The following is a 21,279-nucleotide window of genomic DNA, read 5'->3' as shown; positions in this document are numbered from 1 at the left end:
CTGGACCTTTTTTTTTTTTTTTTTTTTTTTGCAGATGTATCTACCCCACCAGCAGAAGTGAAGACAGGCCTCAGAACTCTGCAGGCTCCACCCTTCCTGTCTCCAACACAGTTGTTACACATCACCATCTGTTTTAGCCTTCTTAACAGTGAAATCACTGTGTCCTTTGTCTACATTCACATTGGTAAGTGCAAAAATCCAGGAGCACAGTGTCAGCCCCTGTCTCCCAGGCCCTACATCTGTGCACTTTCCATTTCTGACCCAATCTACCCATCTCCAACCTATGAAATTTTCCCTGGGTCCTATGGGTGGCTATTTTCTCTCCTTATGCCATGAACCACTAGCCTGGAGGTAGGTGTGTGTCCTCCTTGCATCTCACTAGTGCTTCCTGTGTATTCTTTCTCTCTCTTTTCTAAAAAATCAGTGTTGACTTTCACATTATTAGACTATGCCAACCTCTATTTGTACAGGTTTCCCAGGTTGCTGGTGAACTCAATGTCCACCAAGATGACCTTCATTACCCTGGCCCCTCCGTGCCTCACCCTCCTCTGCTGATACTCTCTTTCCATCTTAGCTGAACACTAAGTTCCACTAACCCTTTTCACTCCTGGGAGTCTGCTGTACGGAAATCATCCAGAATATGGGAAGACAAGATGAGAGTAATGGCAGAGTGGGAATTAAGAAATGGGTTCTTGGGGCTGGGGTTGTGGCTCAGCGGTGGAGTGCTCGCCTAGCATGTGGGAGGCTCTGGTTTCGATCCTCAGCACCACATAAAAATAAATAAACAAAATAAAGGTATTGTGTACAACTAAGAAATAAATATTAAAAAAAAAAGAAAAGAAAAGAAATGGGCTCTGCCGGGCATGGTGATGCACACACACCTATAATCCCAGGAGGCTAAGGCAGGAGGATTGTGAGTTCAAAACCAGCTCCAGCAACTAAGTGAGGCCCTAAGCAACTCAGCAAGACCCTGTCTCTAAATAAAATATTTTTTAAAAGGCTGGGGATGTAGGCTTGGTGGTTGAGCACTCCTGGGTTTGATCTCCAGTACAAAAAAAAAAAAAAAAAAAAAGAAAGAAATGGGCTCTGAGTCAGACTTATGTTTGAATGCTGCTCTAACTTTGTGCCTTGGTTTCTTTATCTGTAAAGTGGAAATAATAAAAACACCTTCCCCACAAGGATGTTTTAAGGACTAAGTTACTGCATGAGAAAGACTCATAATAGTGCTCTGTACAGAGTATGTGCTCAATAAATGCCGGCTGTTATTCTTATAACAACAACAACAACAACAACAAAAAAAAAACTGGAAACAATCTAAACATCCAACAGTAGAGAAATGGCTGAACAAAATATGGAACACTACTAAATGAAATATATTTTAGCCATTAAAAATGCTGCTTATGTGTTCATGACATACTGCCAAGTGACAAAAGCAGGACACAGAACAGCATGTGCAGCACAATTCCATTTATGTAAAAGTAATGCAGAGAGAAATGTTTGGGAGGATGCTCCCCAAAATGGCAACAGTGCTTATCTAGGGGTGGTAGAATTTGGGGTGATTTTTACTTTCTGCCTTACATTTTTATATACTTCATATTTATTTCTTGCTACAATGAACATGGCCCACTTTTATTTTTAAAACCTTTTTTGTAGTGCTAGGTATCAAATCCTTACCTACTGAGCTACATCCCCAGACTCCCCTTTTATTCATTTATTTATTTAAAAAATTATTTTAAAAATTTTTAGTTGTATATGGATACAATAGTTTTACTTTATTTATTTATGTGGTGCTGAGGATCGAACCCAATGCCCCACACATGCGAGGCAAGTGGTCTACCACTGAGCAGGACCCCAGCCCCTTCCCTTTTATTTTTAACAACAGGGATATATAAACAATGCAATAAGGGCCAGGGATGTTGTTCAGTAGTAAAACACTTGCCTAGCAGGTGGGTTTGATCCCCAACATTGCAATAAAAAAATAAATTAAATAACACAATAATAACACAGAAAATACTATTACACATGAGTCAAAAATGCTGAAGAGGCCAGGCACAGTAGTGCACGTTTATAATCCCAGAGACTCAGGAGCCTGAGGCAGGGGGATCTCAAGTTCCTGGCCAGCCTCAGCAACTCAGTGAGACCCTGTCTCAGAAAAAAAAGAGGGAAGGCAGGGGTTGGTAGTAGAAGATATTTCATATATAGCTATGATGATAGCTATGTAAAAAACAAGAGTGTAGGGCTAGGGTTGTAGCTCAGAGGTAGAGCACTTGCTTAGCATGTGTGAGGTACTGGGTTTGATTCTCAGCACTGCATATAAATAAATAAATAAAGGTATAAACATACAATGACATTTAAAAACAAAACAAAGCAAAAAACAGTATAACCCATCTAAAAAGGATGGTGTGTAATTTACCACCATGCTAACAATATGGTGGGTATTTGATGGTGAGCTTTGGGCTTTTTTGCTCTTTAATTTCCAATATTTTGAACTACTATTATTTTACTTTGATAATGGGGAATTAAAGTTAAAAGGAGTTAGGAATATCTTCTTCCTTCCATAGTTGTCCTGTTTCTCACTCAGTTTCTCTTGATCTTCATAACCTTTCACATTCCGCCATCCCTCAGGCCCCTTGATCCCCTCCCAGCCCCCAGAACCTTCTCTCACCCCCATGCCTGGCTTCCTATAGGCCCCACAGGGTCCTTCTGCCTCTCCTGCCCTCTCTGTGTGACATCTGTCTGGTGGGGTCTGCTTCCCAATCCATCCCACCAGGCCCCTTGTACCCAAGCAAGTGACGCCGTCTGCGTTCAACACTTGGTCCTCAGCGCAAGCACACTGGCGGCTCCCAGGGGTGGCCAGGCACAGGCTGCTGCAGCCGCCATTGTTCACTCGGCATTTGTTGGTACCCACTGTTGGGGAGGAATCACAGGGAGGCATATGGGAAGGACAGAACAGGGATGGGCGCAGCAGGATCAGGAAAGGTTAGGAGGGGAGGGGAGGGGATTGGCAAGGAGACACATAAAATGAGGAGACAGAAGAGGAAAGAAATATCAAAAGAACAAAGGTCATGTTGACATGGGGCAAGGAGAGGAACAGGAACAGAGAGTCAAACTGGGTTGGGAGACGTCTCAATATCCACTCCACCATCTAGGTACCACCCTGCCCCCAGCCCCAGCCAAAGTGGGTACCTTGTTGCTGCTGGGCATCATACATGCGGATCTCAAAGATAGGGGGACGCTCGCTGCGCAGAAGAGTGACAGTCGGGGGTGTGCCTCCTGTGCCCCGTTCTAAGCGGTAGACACTGCCACTCCGGTATTCAGTCCAAAAGAGGTAGTTGCCATGGTGACACAGGCCAAATGCATGGTTCAGCTCAGGACCCTCATACACAATCTAGAAATGGAGGGGATGTTTCTGAGGAGTTGGGGAGACAAGGGGGTATGCCTGAGGAAGGCCCGGGGAGATAAATGTTACATACATTCATTTGTTTATGTTCGGGGCCTTGCCCTTGTTTTGCCCATTAGCCTGGGTGCTCTGGCTAATACGGGTGATAGCTTTGCACACAGTGAGATGCCAGAACCTGACCCCACAGGTAACGTAGAAAGGATGAAGATGACGAGGTTGTCCATACTGTCTTCTCTTGGGGTCATTTATATTCATTTAAATCCCCCTACCCCACATACACTACTGAGCAGAGAGCCAGAATTCATTTCTCCATTCAATAAACATTTATCATGATATATTAAGGGCCAAACTGTGGTAGGCATTCAGAGAAGAAAAATACAAGGTCTTGTGCTTGAGCAACCACAGTCTCATGGAGGGCACACATGAGAAATCCAGTGGGAAGAGGAGCTGGGGTGGATTCTCAGACAGAAAAAGCTGCATAAGCCACAGCTCTGGGGCAGAGGCACTGCCATGTGTGCTAAGAATTACAAGCTGTCTAGCATCACTTGTTAAAAGAAAGTTGCAATATGGGGAACAAGGGGGAGAAAGGAGGCCACAGAAGTAGTCACTGGCCATATCATGAAGGGCCTTATGTACTAAGAGTTTGGTCCACACACCTAGGCACACACATGACTCACAGAGCACAACCACCCAAATGAACAGGTATACATACATGCCATCTCTCAGAGTCTCATACTTTAGTGCAGACACACTGAAGCATGCTGTGTATGTGTGTGATGGACGAACGCAAACATACACTACCACAAGTAATCCTTGGACAACACAATACAGGAAACATACACACACAGATATACACAACTACAGACACAGGTAAACATACATGAAGCACACAGGCCTGCTCACATAAATACCCATATATTCACACACAGCCTCATGCATGTATAAATGTGGTCTAGTAATGCACACATGCCTGCCCACCTTCCGGTCTGTGCCATTGAGCAGTATGGTCTCAATGCGGTCATAGAAGGCATCCACCCAGTAGAGGCGCCCAGCTGGGATGTCCAGGCTTAGCCCATTGGGCCAAAGCACTGTCTTGGAAGTGACAAAGATATCTCGGTGTGAGCCGTCCATCCACGCCCTCTCCAGTCGCCCTCGCCGACTGTCCTTGGGGTCCTCCTCCCAGTCCGTCCAGTACATCCACCTGTGGGCAGCAACTGGTCAGCACCACATGGGCCACTTATGCCATCAGCAGCCTCTTCTACAATCCTGATTCGTGAGTGGTGTCCAGAGCCGCTTCTAGGGGTCTTCTGCCCTGTTCATTCTTGGACCACACATTGCATTCATTCACATCTCTTTTATTCAACCAACATTTGCTGAGTGGCTACTGAAAGTGGGCATAGTTCAGGCACTCAGAGATGCAGCAGAGACCAAGTCAGCCAAGGTCCCCACTCCCATGAGAAACAAGTCAATCAAGAAAGTCATGTCATGGTAGAGTGCTTGCTTAGCATGCGTGAGGCCCTGGGTTTAACCCCCAGCACAACACACAAAAGAACCAAAAGAAGAAGTTCACGTCAGAGAATGATAAAAGCAGGAAGGAAATGGAACAGTGATGGGATGGAGAGTGGCTGAACAGCAGCTGGGGGGATCCTAGCAGGGGAAGGCTTCTCCGAGGAGGTAGCATTTGAGCTGAGACCTGACATGGAGAAGGAATCAGATCTGCAAGAATCTGGGCGTTCCAGGCAGAGGAAGTCCAAGAGCAAAAAGCCCTGAGGCAGGAGTTGCTGGGGTGTCTGTTTGAGGAAAAGACAGCAGGCAGCAGGGACAGAACTCCTAAGTGTAGGAAACCAGGTGCAGATGAGGTCAGACAAGTGTCAGGCAAACCTATAGGGCCCTGTAGGGCAGGGCCATGCGGGCCGGATAAGGAGCCTGGGTCTGATTCAAAGGGAAAGGGGAACCGGCAGAGGACTCTGAGCCCATTCAAAGGGTAAGGGGAACTGGTAGAGGACAGGATCAAATTTCTACTTATGTATTGAAAGCATCACTTCCAATGCCCTGAAGACAGGGACATCTGCTCCTCTTTCAACCTCTCTTCTTGCTTAAGTGGCCTACCTCAGCTGCCCTCCCTGGCTTCCCTCCCCATCTCCTTCCCCATTTCTCTGAGACCCACATACTCCCGGCTCCTCCCACCCCAAGACTGGGAGGACTCACCCATTAAGTGGATCCACCACAATGGCCCTGGGGTGTGTCATCTTGCCCTCGATTAAGGTCTTGCGGGTCTGAGCAGCTTTCTCCAACCTTGCCACACTGATGGTCTTCTTGGGCCCATCATCTGTCCAGTACAGATTGTCCCCCATCCAGTCTACAGCCACACCTTCCACATTGTGGATGCCTGTGGGGGTTGAGGAAGCCATGAGGGGAAGCCACAAAAGAAGCTCCAAAGTGTCTGCCTCTGACTCTGCAGGACACAGGAGCTGGGAGCAACTAGAGCCAGTCAGGGAGGTGGGAAGCACCTGGTGCTCTGGAGGCCGGAGGGAGGAACAAAGAAGATCACTTTGTGGCCCCATCTGTGTTATGCAGAATCACTCAAAACTGCACCTGGTGGCTGGGAAACTATGTGGCTGACGTGGGCTCTCACATGTGGGCAGTTTGGGGCCTGTGCTTATGTGGACAGCTGAGACAATGTGACATGGTTTGGGGCACAAGTGTGATGCCAGATTCTAAGCCTAAAACTCCTGAATTAACAAAATGAATAAAACAGGAAGTAATTTTTCACTTAGCCAAAGGTTTCATCTCAAATGTCCTTTAAATAGCAGCTCCCCCGATATAGGGAACCCCAATCTTTTCCTGATGAGGAGTTACTTTTGATTTCCCCACAGTCTTATGATTGCTGACAACGGAGGTTCTCTGAGCTGTACTGGAGAGTGAGTGGGGAGAAGGGCAAAGGGTGGTAACTGGCCTCAGCCAGACTGACCGGTTACGGAGCCCAAGTGGGGCTCAAGTGCAGGTTTGGCATGGTACCCACAGAATACAGCAGCCTCCGTGTGCATGGTGTTCAGGAGACAGTGAATGGTGGACCTGCCCAAGCAGCTCAGAGGGAAAAAAAACTATGTGCAACTCACAGAGCACAATTTTCTAGTGACATGTAAGGGTACAGTTTTTGGTGTCCGTGAGATCTAGCTGCATAGACCTTGTGTGTGCACACGTGTGGGTGTGCCCTGCTCTGATTTAGCAAGCCTGGCTCTGATTCAGGGCCTCAGGCCTCTACCGGCTGTGTGCTGTGTGCAGCACCAGGGCTCTGAGCCAATGACAGAGAGACCCTGAGTTTTCCCAAGGGCTGGCGAGGATGGCCCACGCTGCCTAACCCATCCATCCTCCTGCCTCTTTTTGACTCAGCCAAGAAGAGGGTCACACAGGGGTCAACCTGTCTGACCCCTTATCTCCATGCCAACCAGCCAGCCAACCGCTCAGCAGGGGACTCACTATGCTGACAGGGCACGAAGAAAGAGATGCCTAGGCCCCAGATTTCTCCCGCTGGGTGCCATGTCCTTCACGAGTCCTACCCACGCCTCCAACTGTGGAGGCTCTTACCATCCTTCAGGATTGTCTCCCGCTCAGTGCCATCAATCTTCTGGCGGCCAATGAGGTAGCTGGTGGTGTCAGCAAAGTAGATAAAGCCTGTCTCTGCATGGAAATCCAGGGCCCGGGGGTTCATGAGGTTCTCGATGGGGATCATGTGCTCGTCCGGGACCTTGGCCCCCATGTCCATGCCCCGGATGATGCCTGGCCGGCCCTTGCCGTACACTAGGAACAGCTCATGCTCCGGCTCTAGAGAAGGCACAAATAGGCATGAAGTCACACACACACACACACACACACACACACACTCTTCTCAGTTGGAAGGATGCACTGCCTCGGCTGTGCAGGGTTGTGAGACGTGGGAAAAGTGGGGTTCTATGTCAGAAGAACAGAACACACACTGACAAGTTTGACTCTGGGTCCAGGGTCACTGCACCCTGAGATTTTGACTCGTGTGCTCAGGTGGGAAGTGGAGGAAGGACAGCATGATTTCGGTTAAGTATCCACTACTTGTTAGTGAAATTAGTGGCCTAAAAGGAGTACCTTCAAAATTGATGGCTTTTCACAACTTCCTCTGCTACCATCCTAGTCTAAACCACATTACTTCTGGCCTACACCACGGAAATAGCCTCCTGGCTACTTCCCTACTGCCCATCCTCCATCTACCAGAAGTGTGATTTTTTTTTTTTTACACAATGTGAATCCAATCATGTCATTTCTTTTCTCCACAGTCACCACAAGCTTTTCATCTCAGTTAGAATAAAACCCAGCCTCTCCTTCCCTATCTCCTTTAACTCATACCACTCAGCCCTGCTGGTCTCTGTGCTGTTCCTCTAGCACACCAAGCTCACACTGGCCTCAGGGCCTTTGCATGTTGATTTTCTCTGCTGGAAATGCTCTTCTCAACATGGTTGGCTTTCTTACTTTACAGAGAACTTGGCTCAAATACCACATCTTCAAGAAATCTCTCCCTGTCATCACTAATGGTATTATCTGTTTTATTTTCTTCATATATCTATTATTATTTAAAGTCATATTTATTTATCTGTCTCTCTGACTACACTATAAGTTCCATAAGGCCAGGGATGGCATCTACCTTGTTGAATCCTCATTTCCAGAACAGCACCAAACACATGGCCAGTGCTCACCAGATACTTGTGAATGAATGAATGATTGCAGTTTATAGACTTCTATGGAGCCCAAGTGGGGCAGTAGGAAAAGCCCTGTTCAAGTTCCATCTCTGCCTTCACTTCTTTGCATCTCAAAGAGAAGCAGCAGGCTGTGAGGGGTACATCTGAGGACACCCTTCCACCCCCAGCAGATGCATCCGCCCTTCCCTGTCACTCACTTTTGCAGGACTTCCCATCACTGCCCAGGCTGAAGCCGGAGCGGCAGCGGCAGGTCCGTGCCTTGTGGCTGTTGGCCAGCAGGCAGATGTCAGAGCAGCCGCCAGGCTTCCCATACTGGTCGTTCTCGCAGGCGTGGCTCCGCACTGGGGGCAGGGGGAAGAGCGGTCAGGATCCCTTAGAGACCCTGAGTCCAGACCCTCAGAAATCTTTCTGAAGTCTGAAACACTTCCTGCTATTGTGGTTCTTGGCGGCTGTTGTTCCATTTTAGGATTTGGAAGCCACAGAATGGGGATACCTTTGCCCTGCCACAACTTAACCTTCAGGCTTCTCTCAGGTGGGGGTTCCAGTAGTCAGGGGGCAGTCCCAATTTTGCCCAGGGCCAGGTGTTCCTGCTCTAGCCCAGTAAGGGAACTGGGAGGAGCAGAATGAGAGAAAAGGTCTCCGGAGGGTAGGAAGGGGCCAGGGTAGGAAGCCTGGGGTGAATGACTAGGAGAGGCACTCATGATATGAAAGAATACAGGGTCCCCATGGGAGGGTCCAGAGAGAGGCTGTGAGCCTGAGCCCAGAACCCTTTCAGGGTGAAGCCAACTTTGGAGGGTCCACTGGAGCCTGCTCACCTCGGGGCTGACGCCGCTGGTGGTAGATGTGGAGAGCACCACCCTTGTCCACACGGGTGACAACCTGGTACTCAGTGCTGTTAAAGCGGTTTACACGGATCACACTTGTCTTCTGCTGGGTGTTGGCATTGTCTGAGTTGGTGGCGTACAAATAATTCTCAAATACAGTCAGGCCATACAGGTGCTCAATCTGAGATGGCAGATGAGAGTGGTCAACAGGAGTTTAGAAGGTACTCCTCCTCTGCACCTGGAGAGCTCCATAGCTCTCTCCCAAACTCCATTGTCTGCTTTCCCAAATTTACCCTACAGTTTTGTTTTGTTTTGTTTTTTGTTTTGTTCTATATCTGCAGTGCTGGGGATTGAACCCAGGGCCTTGCACATGCTAGGCAAGTACTCTCCACTGAGCTATATTCCAGGCCCTTTTTAAAAATTGTATCTTATCTTGAGACAGGGTCTAAGTTGTCCAGGCTGGCCTTGAGCTTGTGATTCTCTGCCTCAGTTGCTTAAGTAGCTGAGAGAATGGGTGTGTGCCATTGCACTGAACCACCTACAGGTTTCTAATTCCATACTTTATTATTGTCTTTTCCAGTTGCTCTATCCTGTTCTGGAGATTTAATGTTTACCAAGATCCCACTCATTCTTCACATCCTTCTGAAACCTTCTAACAAGAGATGTTCTCTCCTTCTACACTCTCTGTTGACTCTATGCTATCAAGGGCGTGGTGTGTGATTACTAACTTGTCCCACCTACTTCACCCAAATCCCTGGATGGCAAGAACCATGTCCCTCACAGAATTAGGTGAGCAGTACATGATTTAATGATTTTAGGCAGAGTTAGAGATGGACCCTAAACTCTTGTCTCCAGAGAACACTCTTAGCCTGACTCTAGTCCCCAAATTTGGGAGGACTAAGAAGATATACCTGCCCCAAGCAAGCCCTATAACAACCCCCACTGCCCACATTGCTTACCCAGGGTGGCCAACTGTCCCAATTTGCTCAAGACTAGTGTTTTCTGGTTTCTGGGAATTTCATGACTAAAACCAGGACAGTTCCAGGCAAACTGGTATGGCTGTTCACCCTAACTATCCCACAAAGGAAATGTCAACTCTGAATAGCAAGCCTTCCTGACTGAGTTCAATACTATTGCTCAGTTGTATGACCTCAGGCAAGTCAATAAGCATCTTTGAACCCTGCCTTTTTTTTTTTGCCCCCTGTATTGGCCAAAAGGGGAATAACCTATCTGCTTGCTCATCTCCCATGGGCAATTTTGTAGAGCATATGTGAAAAAGGAAATAAAAGGTGTCTCTAAAATGACTATTCCCATCAGTGGAAGCCATATCCTTTCCTGTGTCTGAAGTGCTCCTGCCCACCTAACTCCTCCGAAGGACTTGGGGACAACCATGTTCCCATACTGTCTCCCATTTACCTGGAGGTCTAGAGATCAGTTCCCCTGCAAAGGCTTCCCCCTTACCAGAAGGCCCTGGTTAATGGTTCCCTCACAATATGCTCAGACAAAAGCTCCCTCACCAGGATACCCTGGATGATGGTCTGCCGGCCCTTGCCCTCGTAGTCCACCACTTCAATGTAGTCCAGGTAGGCATCAGCCCAGTAGACAAGGCGGTTGACCAAGTCCAGTGTGATACCATGAGGAAACACAATCTTGCTATCGACCAGCTTGGTGCGGTTCTGCCCATCCATGTCACAGCGCTCCACCTTGGGGATCTGCCCGTAGTCAGTGAAGAACACCTTCCTGTAGGCAGATGCACATTAAATGGGGTCTGGACATTGGACGCCCTCTTTCCTACTGTAGTGTCTGCCTCCCCACTTCCAGGGCCAGAATCCCCGCCTGCCACTCTCACCCCATAGCAGGATCCAGAGCGATGCCTTTGGGGTTGTAGAGTTCCAGGTCTAGCAAAGTAACACACGTGTCCCCGTTTCGGTTGCAGACAAAGATCCTATCATCGATGTCATCCACGAAGTAGAAGTTGCCCGTCAGCCAGTCGATGGCCATCTGTTCCACGTCTGGAGAGTGTGAATGAAACAGCTATGAAGGCAGATCCTCCCACAGGCAGCCCCTCTTGACTGGTGCAGAGCCCAGGGTACCCAATAGCATCTCCTCTCTCTCAGCTCCTATGGGGACCATCAGCAGCATCACACTTGGTCTTGTTCCTAAGCCATCTTTGTACACATCTGGACTCTGAGTAGCCTGGACATGCCCCCACTCTCCAGGTTGGGCTCAGTTTTGCTGTAAGCAGGGGTATTGGGTAAAAACTGGCTGAGGTCAACTAACACTCTTCTACAGCTCTAGCACATCCTTGAACAGGAACTATTTTCCTGGGGTACCTAAAGGTAGGACAGGTTCACTAGCTCATTCCAATGTTTTTTTTTTTTTTTTTCAAATCTGCTTTTACTTGACATAAGAGCATCCAGGCTAATGAAAACATCACATCTTTGCTTTTGGCTAGACTTTTGGCTTCACTTCATATGGTAAGTCTACCTATCTTATGCTAACCAGAAGAACTGACCAGAAGCTACCCGTGTTGCATAAATTTTTAAAATGGAAAAGCAGGATACACATGAATAAACCCAGTTTGGGAAAAAAATATTTCAAAATATGGGATCCACTCACATCGAAAAGGGAAAGTTCATGGTGGTACAAGGTTGGGAACGAGTAACATGGCCAAATTTCCTCTACTTACCCCACAACCCTGTTTCTTCCATGTTCCTATTGCTCAACTTCCTAAAGAAGATAAGAAGGAATGGGCGAAAAAATACAGGCCTGAAGGAGAGTCTATAGGGAGGGTCAAGAAAGGACACCAAAGGTAAACTGGGGAATGGTTCAGAAAGAGAGGGGGCTTCAGGAGGGTGAGAGTTGGGGGAGAAGACGGAGACCAGGTGCTGCCACTCATTTGGAGCTACAGTTCTGGAGGGTTTGGAAGAGGCCCAGAAGGGACAAAGAAAGGAGGAGTGAGCAAGGATAGTGGAACTTTAGGAGGCAGGAAGCCTGGGAGTGCTGGCCTCCTTTGGACCCCTACTCCTAGGACCCACTAGTGACCTTCTATCTTCCCACTGTTCCTTCCAACTACCACCAACAGAAGTAATGCCTGTTGCAAACTGGGAAATTCCTACCGTAAACACTACTTTCACCAATTGCCCCAACAGGTAAAGAAATCTTTGGCCTATCTGCCTTTAACTGAAATTTTCCCCACACTCAACCCTAAGTAGGTCTTATTCTGTGTCCCCACAGCTACAGGTATAATAACTTCAGCTCTGCTCAACTCTTCCCTAATCCCCCCTCCTCTCCACAGGGATTCAGGGGCTGTTTCCTAACAGTTGGCAGAGGTGTGGGGAGGTGGGGGGTGAGGAGCGTAAGGGGGGGTGGCAGGAGGTGGAGCAAAGGGAACAGGAACATGGCTCCCAAGGAACTTGGCTGGCGGGGTCACTGACTCACAGTCATAGGACTGAAGCTGGGGTGGGGAGGAAAGGAAAGAGCCAATTGGAGGCCTTCATCAAACCAGTTTCCTCTTCAGGTCCCCTCTGGTAAACTCCACCCCACGATGACTGGAGAAAGAGGTCACAGGGATGAGGTATTACCCCCCCTAAGTGCTGACACATCCCCAAACCCAGCCACTCTTTCTTGCAGGCCCCCCAGTACTGTCTCATCCTGGGGAGACAGGGCAGCCTAGCCTGGGAAGGCCCAGACCAAGGAGAAAGAAGGTCCAGGCTACCAAACTGCCCTGTACACTGTTTCCACAGAGAAACCAGATTAAAAGGAATGCCCTGGGCCACCTCCAAAGGAAACTGAAGGCCCAAACTGGGGGACCTGCCTACAGCCCCAGGCAGCCAGCAAGGCAGCGCAAAGTCAAATAGGGCTGTGTGCCCTTTCTTTGGTGGGCACGGCAGGGGTCTGGGACTGCTGGCCTGTGTGCACACTTCATCAGTCAAGCTGTTTTCCCAGCACCAGCTGGCACATATGTCCTCTCCAACTTCCTGAGGCTTCCCTGAGTCACTGCCCAGCCCTAGGGCTGGCAACACCCTGCCCCTGCAACCCCCCTCCCCCCACCCCCCACCCATTCACCATTTCTTGGCAAGAGAAGGAAGAAACCTGCAGAGATCTGGTGCCCCCATCCCTGGGTGCCCCCATCTCCACAGTCATCCTCCTAAGCCTCAGGATGTGGCTGACCTGAAAGCCTCCCTCGTGGCCTGGATTCCTTCCCACTTCCAGGAAGGCAGGAGGAGAGAAGGTCCCTACTCTCAGATATTTACCCTTGGCTGTTCTCCCCTTCCACCTCCCCAAAGGCCAGGCAAGGGCCCCACTCAGCAGGCCGGTGAGGAGTTGGCAAGAACCAGAGTTCCTGGCCTGCCTGGCCTCCCCTTTGGTATTTTTGCAGCTGGAGACTATTAGTTGTAAGCAAAAATCCTTTGTTATCCAACCCCCTCCACCACATTATTTTCCTCTTTCCTAAAGTTCAGATTCCTTTGCCTGCCCCAATACACACACACACACACACACACACACACACACACACACACACACAGAGATCCACCATGCCAAAGCCAACACAGAAAGATAGGGTCAAGTTAGGAGGGGATACTTTCCCTCCAGAGCTCCCCCATAGATTACTTGGGGCAACTCCCTAACTGTTGGATGGCTTGGGAGCCAGATGGAGCCCTGGGCTTTGGCCTAGAGGCCCTAAGCATTCTGGCTCCACAAACTTAGAAGAGAACTACCCTCAGGGGAAGCCCTGACCAAAGGCCCCAGTCCTTCAGACAGGAGAATCTCAAATAAATCCAAGGGGAGGGAAGGACCCTTGAGGGAGGAGTTTGGTGGTGGTCTGGTGGCAGAGAAGTTGGGGATTCCAACATAAAAAAAAAAAAGGAGACTAGGGAATAGGAGAGAAAAATGTGAATCAGAGAGGAGAACATAGGGGTCTATGATATTGCCAAGGACTTTAGTTCCAGGCCCCAGAGTAGACCTGGGATGTGTGTTGCAAGTGCTGAGCCCTCCCTGCAACCCCCAGCTCAATGCCGGGCAGGCTGCACCCTCACAATTCCAGTTGTTATCAACTTCTCCAGCACCCACATTGTTCAAGAAGTATTTCCCAAATAGTGGCTATTTTCCCAGAAACACAGGCCCTCACCAGATTCCCAAGAAGGCCCTACCAGTTAATAAGACTCCAGTTATTTTCTCTAAAATAAGGAAATCTGGGGGAAGCACGTGGTCTTTATGCCTTGAGAAAAACGTCCCTCAACACAGCCAAAGATTGTAGGGTATGGCACAAGGTCCAGGATGGGGAGGGAGAATCCACTTTCCATGTTAGTCACACCCCAAGGGACCACACTGAATTCTAGCCCTGATTCCAGGACCCCCGCCCCTTCCAATGCTGGGTCCAACCAGGTTGTGGACACTGGCTGTCTTGGTCTGAATTCTGGTATTGTCACCTTCAACTGTGGAACTGTGGGACTGTAGGCCAGTTATTCAATGTCTCTGTCTCAGTTTCCATATCTGTAAAATGGGATGGTACATTAATGGCACTTAATCAGGGCCTGGCACGTAATAAGCACTCCACACACAGGAGTTACGGTTCAGGCCACCACGCTCCCTCACACCAACCCCATCTTGTCCCACCTTTTCTACTAAGTCTGTGCTTCTAGCCAGCGCCCTAAGGCTTCCTGGTAAAGGCAGGCCTTCTGGGCAGGCAGCTGGGGACCAAGAGTCATTGTTCTTCTACACCAGCTCAGGCTCCCAGAGGAAGCCTACCCCACTGGAAGCAGCTTTCCCTGTTACAGACTCCACTGGCCGCGGGGGCATCTTTCATCACAGCCTATTCACCTGACTAAGCTAATGGGAGGGCAGGACACTGCCTTTCATCTCTGTCCCCAGCACTGGACACACATATATTGATTCACTTAACAAATGTTTACTGAATACAGAGTCCTTACTTTGCTGTTCTAAAGCTGAGATATGACTTTTTCCCTCCCCTTCTGCTTCCTTCTGTGACCTTGGGCTGCCCCAGGACACTGGGAGAGGATGGTCTCTAATCCACTCAGGGATCTCACCTAGAGGGTTGGGAGGATTGAGAATCTGGGGACTTCAAAGGTTGAGGAGGAGACTGTGGGACAGGCCTGGTGGAAGCTTTGCTAGATGACATGGACTTTCATTGCTGTTGCTGCTGGGCCCTGGCTTCAGCTCTTCCTTGTTCCAACCAACACCTTAGCCACATTGCCACCCTTTGCCCTGGGTAGCCTTCCTGAACCTTCTCATACTTCCAGCCTGGAGTTTATACCCTGCTCCCTTCCCCTGGACTGGCTAGGGTCCTCAAGAGGCATTTCATCCTGGATCCCGGGGATGAGACGCCAGGATTCTACTCCACCGTCTTAGGGTCTCTGCACTATTGAGAAATCCTTGCCGGACTCTAAAATATGTCTGTCTTGGTTAAGTTACTTCCTTTGGCTTGAAAACAGGGAGGAGGGTTCTGGGGGCAGGCTGGGTGGAGAGGCAACTTCAAGGAGACAGCGGGGGAGGAGAGGACAGGGCTGGATCTGGGCCTGGAGACACAGGGCCCGACCTTGGCTGGAAGAGGAGGAGCAAGAAAAGGTTGTTAGATGATTAGGAAACTAGGAAGGGGAACAGAGGAAGGGAAAGCCAAGCGCCAGGATGCAGGGGGCCCAGGGCCAAAAAGTAGGGTGGCTAGACATCTCCTCCCCTGTATTCTGACACCCCATGGGTCAGAAAAGCCATAGAAGTGGGGGTATCTTTCACATAAAATCTGGAAGTGCTCTTTGGGCATGGGAGAGGCTCGGGTGCCTTTAGCAGTGAAGAGGCAGCGCCCCTTCCAGTTCATACCACTCAGAGAAGCTGCTGTTTGCCCCTTCTTTGCCTCCCTCTAGACAAATCACTACCCCATTTCCTGTTGTGATTTTAAAAAACACGCACCAAAAAAAAAAAAGAGGGAGGGAGAGAGAAAAGTGAAGTTGGCCAGCTGGACTTAGGGACCCATTTCGCAACCTTGCTGCCTGCAGCTTAGGGGCCTTTTCTGGGCCTCCACGCTCACCTCCTTCTTCTCCATGCAACATGGTGCAGGGAGCCCAGGAACCTCCAAGACCCTCCAGACCATCCTCTCTTACATAGTCCAACCCTGCTGAGTGATTTCAGCAGACCCCATTCCCTTCTAGCCCCCTACAACCTCAGATCCTCCCTTGCCATACCACCGTCTGTCCAGGGCCCCCCTACCTTACTTTTCCTATAGTGGAAACTTCCTCAGGGCTGAAGGTAGGACAGGCCAGAGGAGCTCAGCTAAGGAAAGGCAGAGCTAGAGAGGAGAGGAGCCAGTAGACTTGATTGATAGCCCTGGCCAGGGCCAGCCTTGCAGAACTCCCCGTGAGTGGGTGTGTGGTTAGTGTCGGCAGGCCGGGTCCTAGCTTGGAACTACCAAGTCTGTTGACCCCTCTGGGCCTTAGTTTCCAGAACTTCAGCCTTTTGTATATCACTTCCAAAATACTTGCCATGTGTATGTATGGTTTGCATGAATATTTACTATATCTTCAAATCAACTTTCTTTTCTGATTTTGCTGAATCCTAAACAATCGATGCTATAGATATGCTAGTTATAGAAATTTCCTAATAATATTATAAAATATTAAGCATTTTATATAATATATATTTTAGGTGGTCCATGTACCACCTAAAATTAAGGCGCAGCCTCTTTGGGAGAAGCAAAAATTGAAAACTAAGGGGATAGCCAGGCATGGTGGTGCACACCTAAAATCCCAGCAGCTTAACCTCTGAGCCACATTACCAGCTATTTTTATATTTTGTTTTTGAGACAGGGTCTTGCTGAATTGCTTAGAGCCTTACTAAATTGCTGAGCCTCCCAGGAGGCTGAGACAGGAGGATCTCAAGTTCAAGGCCAGCCTCAACAACTTGGTGAGGCCCTAAGCAACTTAGCAACTCTGTTTCAAAAATAAAATATAAAAATATCTGGTTATGTGGCTCAGTGATTAAGTGCCCCTGGATTCAATCCCCGGCACCAAAAGGAAAAAAAGAAAGAAAGAAAAAAGAAAAAACTAAGGGGCTACTCTCTGGTGCTTGCTAAGGGTCTTCTCTTCTAGCTCTGACCACTCAAGGTCTCTAGTCATAGATTTAGAACCACATAGGTCCCCTCATGCCACGGCATAGCAGCAAGTGGGAGGATGTACCCCAAGATGTAATCCCAGGGAGGAGGGGAAGAGATGACCTCCTCCTCAGTTCAGGCTGTTAAAACCATGGGGCTGGGGGAAGAAGGGTCAGCGTTCCAGGCCTCAGTGGAGGGAAGCAAGGGCACGTACTCTGCAGGGTCCCCAAGAGGCCTCCTGAGGGCTCTCAGGACTCAGAGCAGATCTGGCTCCTGCACCCCAGGACTCCTGTGAACCAGGCTCACTTCCTGGCCTCCTTCCTTTTTTCTATTCTATTTCTGTTTCCAGAGTTTTCTCTGGGGCAGACTCCCGCTTCTCCCCACAATAGCAGGCTGGCTTCACTGGCTCCAACACCTCTCAATTGTCAGACTCTTGCCTCCAGGGGCCCACCTCCTGCGTGGGGCTGAAGAAGGTCCACAGAGGTCACAGTCACAGCAAAGAATGGGGTGATTGCAGGGAGGGCAGGGAAAGCAGGAGAAAGCAGTAGCCTTTTCCTTCATCCTCCAGGGGAGCTAATTACAGGCCAACAGCCCACTACAGCAGGTGAGTACTTGGCCCAGCCACCCCATACCCCAGGACAGGCCTCCTCCTGGGGAGGGGGATGAGCTGCGCATGGGGGAGGGTGCTAGGGAAAGACACTTCCGACATCTTCAGCTCAGGGCCCATAATTAGTTTGTGGGATGAGAGCAAAACAACCATCCTCAGGGTGACAGCCAGACATTCTGGCGTCAGGGGTGTGGGATGGGGGCAGGGCAAGGAGGGACAGAAGTGAAGGCAAGGGGAACCCACTCATTCACCCCTCATTTCCCCCCAAAATTTGGTCTCTTCTCGGGGACTCTGCCCCAGAGGGGCGCCCATGAACCCAGCAGACTGGAAGGCAAGGGAATCTGTTTTCAGAAGGAGGGTCTTCCAAAGGTTATTTTCTATATCAGGATGAAGGACCAGGTCAAAGCAGAATTGAGAAGGTTCCCATCAGGGCACCTCACAGCCACCTACTCATAGGCCCAACGTGTGTCACTGAGGCAGGGCTGGAGAGGAGACTGCTGGACCTATTTGCCCAACCATGCTTATTGAGTGGGGTGGTAGGTGAGGGCAGGAGGTAGGTAGCTGTCTCCAGGGGTTTTGCCTCAATCCTACCCTAATGGAACCCTAATGACCATAGGGTTTCTTGAGTTTCTCACCCCTCAAGAGCTTGGTAGCCTTCAGCCCATCACCCCAAGGACCCATGTCTGATTAGAGATGAGCCTTTGATGCCAACAGCCTAAAGACACCACCTGGAATGCTCTGGAAGAGTCACAGGCAGTGGTGTGAATCCTATGATGAGGCCACAGAGAGTGAAGGGCTCCTCTGCTCTCCATAACCCCCAAGTGGGTCACTCTGCCAGAGTGAATCCCTTGTAACCTCCTAGGATCTTTGTTTTCTTTGGGGGTCATTATAGGAACTGAATCAAGGAACTTAAAGATCTTCTAGAGAGGCTAAAGATGTAGCTCAGTAGTAGAGCATGTGCTTAGCATGCAGGAGGCCCTGGGTTCCATCCCTAACACTGAAAAAACAGAACATCTTCTAGAAAGGCCCAAGGCTCACAATTCTAAACCTCATGGAAGACTTTTTAGTTTAGTTTATCTGATCTGGACAGAAAAGTTCAAACCCATTATGCAGATTAAGTAACCAAGTCAGAGAGGGAATTCTGATTTACTCAAGGTCACGGATCAGTTTACCCTGGGAGGTGGGAGCAGATCTACCATAGCCAGATTCTTCTCCTCACCCCTGTGGGGCATTTTGTAGAAATGTGATGATACCACATGTTGACTCTAAAGCTGTTTTTGTTTGTTTGTGTAACCGCATCTGAGAGGAGAGGGACTCCTCCAGGAACTGGATCTACCCAACCCTGCTTGAGCCCTTCTTCATCTCTGAGACTACAGAGTATTGCCCAGGGAACCTAAAGGGAATAGCTCCTCCCAGCATAATCACTGACTGCAATAGAAATAGCCTTGGGATCTCAGCGCCCACCCCACAGCAGAAAGTCTTTCTGGTCATGTCACCAAGGGAAAGAATGGCACATGGAAGATGACCCAGCCAGACCCTGGCTCCTCTGCCCCTCATTCACAGCTTAACAGGGCTCCCTCAGGCTCCTACTGCATGGGAAAGCCCCTTTGCGGTCAAATCAACACTCTTCTCTCAGAGAAGGGACAGTCCCTGGTCTCTGGAGATTGACTATTCACTATCCCCTCTGCCCTCCCTTCTCCTAAGAGACCTCCCTCAGTCCTGGGCCAGAAATGTGAGAGTCATCTAGAGACAGCTTAGAGAGAGGAGACGAGGCCTTGCCATGGCTCTGCCCCTGTCCCAAACAGGCACCACTGTGCCTAGGCCCCTGCCTCAGCCTCAGTCAGGGGCTTTTTGATTAGGCTTCTGCCCCTGACAGGGGTCATATTGTCTACACCCTCTACCTTGCCCATCTTCCCGGCCCTCCCCGGCCCTCCCCTGCCCTCCAAGCTGGGAGTGGCTGACTCACGGTGCAGACTGAGGGAGATGTTGATGGTGTGCTCATCAACGAAGCCCTTCAGGCCCGGCATGCGGGCACACTTTAATTGTGTTTGGGCAGCACTGTCCCCAACGTGCACCCAGCATACGGTCTCATTGGCATAGCTGAAGTCCATGGCTGTGGTCTGCCGCGTGCTGGTTGGTGTGATGGTAGACACTTGAGCCCCACTCAGGTATGTAGCCAGGATATTCTGGGAGTTGGCGATCAGCAACACAGGGGGCCTGTCTACTGGCTCTGGAGGTGGGGTAGAGAAGGGTCAGTGAAGTTAGAACCCTTGGACTTCTTAGGCCACTACTCATCAGGGAACTGCATTGAGGGTGCTTGGCACAGTGGCCACAGTAACTTCACCCACCATTCTTGGCCTTGCAGGAGCGGTTGTCTGGCTGTAGCAGATATCCTTCAACACAGCCGCACGTGAATGAGCCATCTGTGTTGGTACAGAGCTGGCTGCAGGTGCCATATACTGAACACTCATCAAAGTCTACCAAGGAAAAAGAGAAGAACATGGTCATTTTCACTGTAATGAGGGAAGGAATGCGGGGGCTCTCAGACACCACCAGTGTATCCGTTCTTTTTTTTTTTTTTTTAAAGAGAGAGTGATAGAGGGAGAGAGAGAGAGAATTTTTAATATTTATTTTTTAGTTATTGGCGGACACAACATCGTTGTTTGTATGTGGTGCTGAGGATCAAACCCGGGCCGCACGCATGCCAGACGAGCACGCTATCGCTTGAGCCACATCCCCAGCCCCAGTGTATCCGTTCTTATAGCTACTCTGAAAGAAAGTTTGGCAGAATCAATTACAGTATGAAATGTCGAAACCTTTTCATCCAGAAAGTACACTCTTGGAATCTACTCTAGAGAAACATCTATCTATCTATCTATCTATCTATCTATCTATCTATCTATCTATCTATCTATATCAGCCAGCCATTCATTCAGAAAAGGTTTCTTGAGTATATACTATGTGCCAGGGAGAAGAAATACATCAGTGAATTCGACATTTTTATTTTGTTTGCAATATTGGGAATTGAACCAAGGGCCTTACAAATGCTAGACAAATGCTGTGCCTCTAAGCTACATCCTCACCTGCTTTTTTATTTTATTTTGAGACAGGGTCTCACTAAGTTGCCCAGGTTGGCCTTGAACTTCCAATCCTCCTGTCTCCAGAACAGCTGGATTACAGGCATGTACTAATACCAGTGAATTTTAAAATAGACCCACATCATTGACTTCATGAAACTTATATTCTGCTAATAAATGGAATACTGTTATAATAATAAGGGAAACAAAGAAAAAGTACATGATGCAATGCTAGTGCAATGGAAAATGACCAATGTTGTTGAAAAAAATCAAGCAGAGAGGGGCTGGGGGTGTAGTTCATTGGCAGAGCCCTTGCCTAGCATGTGCAAGACCCTGGGTTCAATCCCCAATATCACACACACACACACACACACACACACACACACACACAAATTAAACAAGAGAGAAGACAGAGAACACAGAGGGCACACTTTAACTGTGTTTGGGCAGCACTGTTCCCAACGTGACGATCAGGGATGGCTTCGCTGAGAAGGTGGCATCAACAAAGACTGAGGGAGGCAAATTTAAAACAGAAAAGTT

At 49.1% G+C, this 21,279-nt stretch overlaps 1 protein-coding gene across 2 annotated transcripts in view; it reads right to left on the bottom strand.

Moving 5' to 3' along the window:
• The window catches only part of LRP1 (LDL receptor related protein 1), an 80,770-nt gene that overhangs the window by 45,125 nt on the left and 14,366 nt on the right, over positions 1–21,279 (bottom strand). For both annotated transcript variants that reach the window (XM_081309660.1, XM_081309661.1), the window contains exons 5-15: positions 20,011–20,139; positions 19,629–19,892; positions 10,801–10,963; positions 10,469–10,691; positions 8,943–9,132; positions 8,325–8,468; positions 6,989–7,225; positions 5,609–5,789; positions 4,379–4,601; positions 3,187–3,388; positions 2,782–2,907 (exon numbers count right to left, since the gene is read on the bottom strand). In XM_081309660.1, coding sequence (XP_081165786.1) covers positions 2,782–2,907; positions 3,187–3,388; positions 4,379–4,601; positions 5,609–5,789; positions 6,989–7,225; positions 8,325–8,468; positions 8,943–9,132; positions 10,469–10,691; positions 10,801–10,963; positions 19,629–19,892; positions 20,011–20,139 — 2,082 coding nt within the window. The remainder of the gene's footprint in view (positions 1–2,781; positions 2,908–3,186; positions 3,389–4,378; positions 4,602–5,608; positions 5,790–6,988; positions 7,226–8,324; positions 8,469–8,942; positions 9,133–10,468; positions 10,692–10,800; positions 10,964–19,628; positions 19,893–20,010; positions 20,140–21,279) is intronic.

This window comes from Spermophilus citellus (assembly GCF_964194105.1).
Source record: "Spermophilus citellus genome assembly, chromosome: 10".
NCBI lineage: Eukaryota > Metazoa > Chordata > Mammalia > Rodentia > Sciuridae > Spermophilus > Spermophilus citellus.
This window is presented reverse-complemented; position numbering and strand designations above follow the sequence as displayed.